We start from the raw sequence: 10,624 nt of genomic DNA, 5'->3' as shown, positions 1-10,624 counted from the left end.
TTTTGTTATATTTAAAAAAAATATATATATATTTTTTTTTATATCTAAGAGAAAAGTTGTGTCCCCCAAATTAATGTCTGTGGTGTTACAGCAATGGATTTCAATCGTTTAAGAAAAGGGGGAAATCTATTTGCACTACTTCATGTGTGTAAAGGTCATTGCAGGTGCTGGTTGATTAAGGGGGTGAAGGTGAGTTCATTCTTTCTGATTAATTTTCTTAAAATTAGCTACATTTTAGACAATTTCATGTGTCACAAATTTAGTGACCGTGGTGCTATGTTGATAAATTGCATATCTGACATATTTTGACCAAACTTTTAATAAATATATATTGATTAATATTTCCAAAATGTCTCACCGATGTTGAAATGATGATGGCAGCTTCCACTTTAGAAAAGTATGGATTTTGGCTAATTTGTCTGTGGTGCTACTGTATTTTGCTCAATAAACCTTTGTTAAACTTTTTATGCAATATGAAGTCTGTGGCGTTACTTTAAAGTGTATCTGAAATTTTATTTATCCTTATAAATTTAATGTTTTCAGACTATAAAGTGGTTTTAATCTTTTAGAATAAATACTATAAAAGGTACCACAGGTAATTTTTCCTGTCTTTTTTTTCATGTACATCCAAATTTTTAGGTTACTATAACCTACCTCAAGTCACATACCTCTGCACATTTTAGAACAGACCAAAATTTTATTTTAGATATTGGTAACACCATAAAACGTAAGTGTTTGTGTCAGCTGTGTTTGATAAATAATAAAAAAAATATATATATATATATATATCAAAATTTCTTAAGCTTCTATTTTAATGGATATAGCATATTAGGGAGATCATTCAATGTGCCAGCTTTAATATAAAGTTGTACTCTTATGCACCATGACGTAGGCCAAACCTTGTGGTCTATCAGAAGGAATTTGTCAGTCGTGGCACCACCAGACTCCTCTTCTTTTTATTAACAACAATAAAAAACTCACAGTGTAGCAACTGTTCCCGAATTGCAGGAGCCGTATGAGGTGCCGGCTTAAACGCCATACAACTTGTGCGAGTAAAACCCTCAAGAGCAAGACAGATCACACAACACGCAACTCTTCTTGACTACAAGTTTATTAGCGCACTGATTTGTAACAAAAAAAACATACCCTCCCCGCCCCATTCTGTATTTCACTCCACTGCAAGTATTGATATTCTGTGGCATGTACAGAACTGTAGAAATTATTGAGTATCCTGAATTGACAGAGGAAAAGAACAAAAACAAAACAAAAACAGTATAAAGAGTGAACTGTGGCTGAAAAAAAGCAGCCAGGCTGCTGTTACGTTCGCTGTTATCCATCTGCACAGGGAACATCGGGGCTGCGCAGACCTGCTCTAGATGTCCTTAATGACTTCCTCAAGTTCTTCTTTTGTGTACATGTGGAACGTCTTGTTGGGCTCTACTGTAGCCAGCTACAGAGGAAATAACAAAGGTAAAGATAAAAACAAAACGAACACAAAGATCATCAGTGTCAGAGTCTTTTTTAAACATTCATCATAACTGCCCAGGTATGGATATTATTCTTTTTTTTTTTTTTTTTAAATGTATACAATTTTAATTGCAGCAGGTAAAAGTAGCCTGGCTAGTCATCTTGAAAGACAGTTAACACTTTTTTTTTTTTATATAAAAATGTGAGGTAAGAAATAAAAAACTCCACAACAGGATGGTGTGATGGAGTGAAGTCTAATAATATAAAGTACTTTTAAATTTTAATGTTAATAAAATAATTCATGATGTAATTTCTTTCTGGGTTCAAGTTGCATTAAATGCTGTGGAATGACCATGAAAAACAGTTAATCCTTAACCTCAATGTCATGGCAACACGAGGGCATTGTACAGAATTCATCTTTAATGCAATAAACCCCAAAAATCTGAAGACCAAGGTTTCATTTAATTTATATTAAACCTATAGAATGACTGCATTAACCCGATCCTATGGTGTGCAGCAGCCCTAATGAAAGAGGTGCAGTTCGACAAGTTTAAAACACAGAACAGATCTGCATTAAAGATCATAAAGTGCTAAATGGGTTTGTCTATAATGTGGGTTAATCTTTACCTCGATGTTAGTAGCGTTCAGCTTCTCCTCCATAACCTGCTTCAGGATGGTGAGGGAAGACTTAATAGCTTCTCTTAACGTCATGGACTGGCACAACAAGAAAAAACGAAACAAAACAGAAAACATGAATTTAATTTTAATAAAAAGCTCACATATACACAACATCATGTTTAGCAATATTTGCCATTTGTTTTTTTTCTTTTTACTCTGTGCCTTATTTATCACAAACTAGATATCGACAGAGGAAAAACAAGTATGAGTGAAAGTACAGTACTGTGGAAAAGTTTTGACAACCCCAAATTTCTTCAAATAAAATGTAATTAAAACAGGTAGAAATAGAAAAACATCCGACAGGCTGTAAAAATTTATGCAACAATCAGCATTTTCCTCATTTCCCCTCTCGTCTGTTCCCTGCAAACTTAATTACTGATCATCTGTCATCATCTGCACCTGCTTGTCACTGGTTTGTGGCTCAAGTTAGTAAATTTAAATTCTTCTAAATCTGTTCAGGAACTGGGACTGGACTGAAATTAAGTGGAAAAAAAAACTTTTAGGAAGCCTGGAGAAATATTAAAGCCTACATTATAAAAAGGTAAAAAAAAAAACCTCAAACTGTCAAATGGAGTTCAGATCCCTTAACTAGATACAGTAATGTGCAAATGTCTATCATACTGCAGGGGTCACATGAGCGGTCAAGCTGGTGATGACAGGAGGTGAAGTGAGTGGGCGAGAGACTCGGAGGGGTGTGGTGTGAAGGGTTATTAAAGAGAGAATTATTTGGAGCTAAGCCCACCTTCCACACAGACTGGGGTAAATTCCGGTCCTAAAATAACGTGCTGTTGCAACGAAGCGTTTTAGACTGCAGCGTAGTAGCGGCTTCACAACATCGTTTCAAACTACACGAGAAGAAGCAGCACTAATTTTTATTTTCAGGTGCTTTCTTTTATGTTCTTAAGTACTGGTTTTCTCCTGAGAATTTCCCGTTTAAATAAAATGCCAGAAATCAGCATTTTCTTTGAATTTGTGTTCTTTTACAGTAAACCCCTCTGTGTAATAAGCCTAATTCAAACTGTGGACTGATTTCCGCCATGTTTCGTGTACCTACCTTGTGGTACACTTCCTGCAGAGAGCTCTGAGCACCCTCGGATGCCGACCCGATTGCCCTGGCATCGCACTGCACGAACGTCCCCGATGGGTCCATGTGGTACCTGCAAATAGGAAACGGAGACAAAACTCAACATTACTTTGAACAGGTTAAAGGAGGAGCTTCATGATGTTATTTACTAAGATTTGTTAATTATTAATAATGTGAAACGTTGTGAATGTGTGTGTGAAACTCATGTGGACATGCTTACAGCTGAGGTCCCTTTTCATCAACGCCACCAAAGAGCAAAGCAACGCCAAATGGACGGCTCTGAAAAGGCAGAACAAAACAGAAATATAAAAGATTTAAATAAAAGTGTTATACAAGTTTAAGTGATATCCGAACAACTTTATAAAACAGACGCTCCACCTTTTTTTTCTTTCGCTCTTTTTTAACGCCATGCCAGTTTCTACAGTTCTATTCATGTCGAGAGTCAGTTTTTATTTGATATTAAAACTAGATACGATTAATATTTTCTAACAACTTTAAAATTAAATTTGGATTTTTTAAAAAACTTTTTCAATAAAACGAGTTACTCACGGGTGTAAGAGAATTACAAACATAAAATTAAATATGTTTGATGGACAGAAGGGTTTTACATGATGAACACTGTGTTGAATTCTCTTGATAAAAAAAATCTGTGTTTAACTTTTGAGGACTTTTGAGTTTGACTTTTGAGTGTCCTATTCAGCATCTTGTATAAATGACTTAATCATATCTTGTATAAATGACTCAATCCCAACGATTATTTTATATTTGTGTTCTGAGCCCCCTGCTGTACTCCCTCTACATCTATGACTGCGTGGCCACTACCAACTCCACCACAGTCATCAAGTTTGCTGACGACACTGTTGTGGTGGGCCTGATCACAACGATGAGTTGGCCTACCTAAAGAAGATTGGAAATCTGGAGAACAGGTGCCAGAGGAACAACCTCCTCCTGAACGTCAGCAAGACAAACGAGCTGATAGTGGACTTTTGTACAAAGCAGGAGAGAAACTACCAGACCCCCGTCATCAACAGGAGCGCAGTGGAGAGAGTGGACAGCTTTTAATACCTCGGTGTTCACATCACGCAGGACCTGTCATGGTCCTGTCACATCAACACTGTTGTAAAAAAGGCCCAGCAGCGTCTTTACCACCTCATACGCTTAAGAGACTTCAGATTGCCCTCCAAGGTTCTCAGGAATTTCTACTCCTGCACCATAGAGAGCATCCTGTCGGGAAACATCACTACCTGGTTTGGAAACAGCACCTTGCAGGACAGACGAGCTCTACAGAGGGTGGTGCGATCAGCTGAGCGCACCATCCGTACCGAGCTCCCTGACCTGCACTTAATCTACAGCAAGCGGTGCTGGATCAAAGCCAGAAAGATGGTGAAGGACCTCAGCCATCCCAACAATGGATTGTTCCCCCCATTTGTGGACTGGGAAGCGATTCTGCTCCCTGAAGGCCAACACAGAGAGACTGAGGAGGAGCTTCTTCCCAAAGGCGATAAGGTCTCTCAACCACAACAAAACATAGGACTAACTACAGTACCTATCTTTTTGTAACTCCACGGCACAAATCACTTTAAATAGTACACTTTACAAAGTCACTTTTTATGCATACTTGCACGCCACAGCCATTTAAAAATTCTAAATCTGTTTTTGACAAATTTCTATTTTCTTTTCTATATTTTTATATTTGATATATTGATATATATATATATTTTTTATAGATATCTTGTTCTTATTTGTAAAGTTTTTTACTTTTACTTTGTACAGTACATTTGCACTAGTTAATCTTATTTTCTAACGTATTCTCTTATTACAGTATATTTTACTTTGTACAGCATATTTTACTAGTTAATTTTATTTTTTAAGTATTTCTTTCATTTTCTATTTTACTTTGTACAGCATATTTCACTAGTTAATTTTATTTTTTAAAGTATTTCTTTCATTCCTAATATTTTTTATGTATAAGCTTTTACTATTTTTTTCTTTTAAGGCCCTGGCAGTCGTATAAGCATTTCACTGCATATCGTACTGTCTATGTGACAAATAAAAATTTGAATTTAAAAGGAAACTTCTTTCAAAAACGTCTTTTGTTCCGACATCAGGATTTATTTCATGTAGTTATTTAGACAATGATTCCATGATTGCCGTTTATCTTATTTGTATACATTTAAATTGGTTTCAAATCGAAAGGTATCGAGCATTTGATTTTTTTTTTTTAGATTGGTTTTTCTTTGGTGGATTTGTCTGCTTGCTGAACCACTCTTCAAACCTAAAAAAACACACAGCCTAAAGATATATTCAGCTTCTTTTACTTAATGTATTTTACATGTTTTCCATGTTTCACAGGAAATAAGACACATAAAATGCTTTTGTGATTATGAAGGAAACAAACAAAATATAATGCAGTTTACATTTTATTGCCACATACTGTTGCTGAGTCTAGACCTAAACAACTGAAGCAACCCCAGATCATAACACTGTCTCCAGAGGCTTGTACAGTGGACACTATGCATGATCGCTTCATGCACTTCCCTTCTTACCCTGACGCGCACATCACTCTGGAATAGGCTCAATCTAGACCCATCAGGTCACATGACCTTTTTCCATCAAATCTTTATGCTCCCTAGCAAACTGAATTTTTTTTTTTTCCTGATGAGTCTCATTTACAAGTGGTTTTCTTATGGACATACAGCTGTTTAGTCCCAGTTTTTACTGTTGGTGTTTCAGTTCTTTTTGTTTCCCTATGTTAACATGTAAATTATTATTACAAACAATATAAATTGCTTATTAAAGCAGATCTGACCCGATACTTCATGTTGTGTTGGATATTGAGGGCCTCATGTATGTGTGTGAACCTGATGTTACTCTGACAGTCTCTGAAGTGCTTTACCATGGCGCCGGGGTCTGCGTCCTCCTCTCCAAACTGCAGCGCCAGGTTCGACACGGCCTGCGTCACACTCTCTACCGTCATCGTCTCGTTGTAGGTAAACCAGTGATTCTGGAGTGAAGATTAAACCAGGATTAAATAAAAAAAAAAAACTATCCACTCGCATACTGATATTTAAAATGAATAACTATTTTAGTTTTTCCTGTTTCAGAGCTTCCTTTAAGCACTTTAGCACTTCGTCTTTTAGGCTTATTATTTGTCCAAGTTAAGTGGAAAGCCAGAGGCGTGCACTAACCTGTGTTTCCACTCTCGCTTTGTCAATGAGAGTTTTAGCGTCGGCGATCAAGCCGCTCATAGCGCAACCTGTGGATCGACAAAACAGGTGTGTAAACGTATAACTCTCTCAACTCTGAAGAAATATTTTCTTTGCTGATAGTTGTGTGATTTAATTCTTTGTTATTATTAATCATCGCTTTAAACTTATCTCAGACTTAGAGGCAACTTTACCAATGTGAGCGTCAATCTCTACGATCTTTTCGATGCTGCTGGGCTCCATCAGGGGGGAGGTGATTCTCTTCTCCACAGCGAGACACACACCTTCTGACGTCTGAATGCCAATGGCTGTCGAGCCCAACTGCAAAACGCGAACAGGAAAAAGAACAATAAATGCTATAATGTTTTAACGTTTATTATTTAGATTATGCTAATTACAGATAGTCACTAACAAAGATGGTTGGAGGCAGTTACATAAGTTTACAAAAGATCGCTTTAAGTGCCAATTTTCCACTCATTTTTAATTAATGCCATATTTTATTTTTTCCAAACTACAAGTGCCCAGGTGCATAAAATACCTTGATAGCTTCAATGGCATACTCCACTTGAAAAAGTCTTCCTTCTGGAGAGAAAGTGTTCACGCCTCTGAAAAAGAAAAATGTCCCATTAAGACACCTGGATTTAAGTCCAACAATGTGCTTTGTGTCTTGGGGTGGACCAAATGACCAAAAATAAATAAATAAATTAAAAAAAATACACAAAACAGCAATCAAAGTTTTACAAATATTCCTGGCATTGGTCATTGTGCGAAGTACAAATACAAAAAGTGCTAAATCAGCGCTTTTATCAATACTCATATCTTAAAAATGAGAGGAGAGGACAAGTCTTTAACAATGTATGGAATAAGTGCGCTATATATAAAATACATATATGGATTTATTAAGGAGCTGTGTAAGGAAGCATTTAATTCAGGGTTTTTCTTAAAAAAAAAAAGATAAAAAATTTTTAAAAAGAAAATGTTGTTTCCGTTTCAAACATGTCTCAGTTTGTATGTTACATACAATGTATTATATGTGTGTATGTATGAGGGTGAGTCAAAAACGTTTCGCACTCCAGTTATGTAAAAACTTCTGTCTTAGAACCACTTATTGTGCGTTTCCCCAGTCACTGCTGTTCGGTTGTGAACGTGCTAGCGTACAAGCAAAAATTTCTGATTCGCACGAAAGAAGAGCAGAGTGCAGTGATTTTTTTTGTGGTCTGAGGGCGTACCTGCTGCTGAAACAACTCACGGAAAAGCATAAACAAAAGTGTTTGAATATCCAAAAATCTAATTCGAACTCATCCTCTAAGGAAGGTAAAAGTATCTTAAAGAGAAACCTGTGAGTAAACAGCAGAGTATGGAACTGAAACATCATCAATCGGTGACCGAGAAAAAGTTCAAAAGTCGACCATTAGCTGGAAAATTCATCAATGCTTACAGCTTTCTGGGATTCTCAAGGGCCAGAAGTACTGGAACACTATCCGGAAAAAAGTTCACCAATTTACAGTGCTCGTTACAGTGAGACGATTATTGAAGAGCTGAAGACTAAACTTCGGATTAAACGCAGTAGATTAGGATGAATATCCAAGGGCGTTGTGATCTCGAATGACGATGCGCACTAACTTTGTTTTGGAAGTTTTAAAGCATCCTCCCTATAGTCCTGATCTCGCTCCATCAGACTTTCACCTGGTTTTGCTCCCCTTATAGCAGCCCTATAGGGATGAAGATTCACTTCTCATAAAGAAGTGAAGACAGCGGTGCCTTCAGGGCTCGCAGCTCAGAATTTTTAAAAACAATTTATGATAAAATACAAAAACAGTGACAGATGGACAAAGTGTATTGAAAAACAAAGTAGATAATTTGTAATGGAAAATTATGTTTTGGTTATTAAAAAATAATTTACATCAATTCTACAGTGTGGACTCAACTTCGTATAAATACTGTAGAAATGTTTATAATAATAATTAATGCCAGGATACTTAACATATAATCAGGACAATGCTCTGTGTGTGTGTGTGTTGTAGTAGAGCTGTGACAAGATCTCCTACACTGTGCTGCAGCTCATGACTCAACCAGGCTGAACTGAAAGTGAAAGCTGCTTAAGCACCGTTACAATCAAGGACATTAAACCCGTTTCCTTACCTGTCATATTCTGATCTTGTCAGGAACATCCTGTATCGTCTAAAAGAGAAAATAAAACAAAAGGTCATAAAACACTCTGATTCTGAAGTGCTCATAAAGAGAAATGCTGCTAGTCTGTCTGTGGGAAGGCCTCAAAACCTCTCTCACAGCTGATTAGGTGAGCCTCCAACGCGAAGGCGAGAGCACGAGAATTCCTTCAACGCGATTGGCTGAGCGCTTCGTCAATCTTACACCAGCTTCTCATTCAAGCTTGCGCTAGCCAAAAAGCATTACCATTTCATTCATAGCTTAGTACAATTCGTAAACTTTAATAATTTAGCAATTAAATAGAAGTAATATCATAATACTACTGTTTAACGTTTAAACAACCTGACAGATAATGGTTAAATGCAGGCGCACCACTGTTAGCCAGCTAGCTGACAGAACATCATTTCACACCCGTATTGAGACAACTCCATCCTCCCGCGCGATAAGAACTGACTGCCAGAAAACGAGTGAGAAACAAATAAACCGAAGTCCCAACTCAAGTTAGCCACAGCGCGCGCCGGTACTATTATCCACTGAAACTTGTTTTATCACTCTAATAAAGCGTTTTGTAAATCTTCGGATAACTTTAATCTCGCGCCTCATATTGTTAACTAAGACGCGTTTTTTACTTTGCGCAGGTTTTATTTAATAACCGCTAAACGCACAGCCTTACCTCCTCTTACAGCAGAGTGAGTTTGCTTGTTTCAGCAGTGCCGGAAGTGCGTCTGTTTAACAGTCCGGAAGAAACCGTCACCCCCAAAATATTAGTTCCTACCTAAACATTTGATTTTTTTTTTTTAATATAGTATATAATTTTGTTTCTATTACACTGTTGAGGCAAAAAATAAGTCTTATCTGGAAAAACTATTTGTAAACCTTTAATTGTAATTAACATAATTTTAAATATAGAATTATTAATTAAAAGTGTATTCTTCAAAAATAATGTTGTATACTCCATATTAAATATAATTCAACATTATTTCTTGTTCAGAACAGAGTAACTTTTAACATTTTCTAGAATCAATATTCAATACTATATATGCAACTGCACCATAATTAGTTTCTTACTTTTTTTTTCTTACAGATGCATGTATTGGTGAGATGAACGTGTTTTTTTTTTTTTTGTTTTGTGAATTGCATATGATATTTCTCCTCAAAATATAACTATTGTTATTTAGAGTGTATATTTAAAGGAAATGACAACATCACAAGACATCAAAACAACCCAAGATCATGCATTATTTGCGTATTGTGTATTTGAAGTTTTAATAACTCAAATAAAACACAATGCTAATAATTTTTAAACAAATTGTGTTAATGCTTTGGCCAAATAAAAATTAAGAAATCATTATTTGGTGGAATAATAACCCCGATATTAAATTACAGCTTTTATGCATTTTGGCATGCTCTCCTCCAGTTTTTCACATTGCTGTTGGGTAACTTTATACCACTGTTTTTGCAAAAAAGCAAACAGCTCAGCTTTGCTTGATGTTTTTTGACCATTAATCTTCCTCTTTATGACATTCCAGAAGTGTTCTGGAGTAAATTGCAGTGGTCTCTTATTTTTATTCCCAGAGCTGTATGTGTGAATACTGTATATACAGTACACTACACTGTGACCGTGCACAGAGTGTTTTTGCACTACACTTACTTGTTACTTGCACCTGTGTGGAAGTCTGCCTCTGTAAATGTTCTCCTCTGTGCTTGGTAAGATGCAATGATATAGCTCAAGTGCACTTGGTTTATGCAGCAAGACAATGATCTGAAACACACCAGCAAGTCCACGTCTGTATGGCAAAAAAACAAAAACGAAAGTTTGGAATTGGCCTAGTTAAAGTCCTACCTTAAATCCAATTGAGATTCTTAAACAGGCTGTACATGCTTAAAAATCTGGATTGCAGATTACTCTGGGTTATCTTTGTGTAATATACAATTTTGTTTGGTGAATCTTTCTTCCGTACCACTTATCCTGTTCAGGGTCAACAGAAGTTTTTCCCAGGGAGTTCAGAGAGGCACTGGA

At 36.4% G+C, this 10,624-nt stretch overlaps 1 protein-coding gene across 1 annotated transcript; it reads right to left on the bottom strand.

Annotated features, from left to right (window-relative positions):
* Positions 1-1,093: 1,093 nt before the first annotated feature.
* psma5 (proteasome 20S subunit alpha 5) lies at positions 1,094-9,346 on the bottom strand. Its single transcript, XM_053484571.1, has 10 exons — positions 9,278-9,346; positions 8,578-8,616; positions 6,974-7,040; positions 6,630-6,756; positions 6,418-6,485; positions 6,126-6,233; positions 3,450-3,508; positions 3,200-3,302; positions 2,095-2,181; positions 1,094-1,450 (listed from the first exon to the last, which is right to left on the bottom strand). The coding sequence occupies exons 2-10, from the start codon at positions 8,604-8,606 to the stop codon at positions 1,373-1,375; spliced, it is 726 nt and encodes a 241-aa protein (XP_053340546.1). The 5' UTR covers positions 8,607-8,616; positions 9,278-9,346; the 3' UTR covers positions 1,094-1,372.
* Between the last annotated feature and the right edge of the window lie 1,278 nt (positions 9,347-10,624).

The sequence above is a fragment of the Clarias gariepinus genome, chromosome 23 (assembly GCF_024256425.1).
Source record: "Clarias gariepinus isolate MV-2021 ecotype Netherlands chromosome 23, CGAR_prim_01v2, whole genome shotgun sequence".
NCBI classification, from domain to species: domain Eukaryota; kingdom Metazoa; phylum Chordata; class Actinopteri; order Siluriformes; family Clariidae; genus Clarias; species Clarias gariepinus.
The sequence above is the reverse complement of the archived record's forward strand: the minus strand, read 5'-3'. Positions and strand labels throughout refer to the sequence as shown.

Excerpts from the sequence above, each read along its gene's own strand:
- psma5 (XM_053484571.1), bottom strand. The coding sequence starts at position 8,606 with ATGTTCCTGACAAGATCAGAATATGACAG. Across the intron at positions 3,509-6,125 it reads ACGCAGACCCCGGCGCCATG|AGCCGTCCATTTGGCGTTGC; the intron begins GTAAAGCACTTC and ends CTGCCTTTTCAG. Across the intron at positions 2,182-3,199 it reads TGCAGGAAGTGTACCACAAG|TCCATGACGTTAAGAGAAGC; the intron begins GTAGGTACACGA and ends TTGTTGTGCCAG.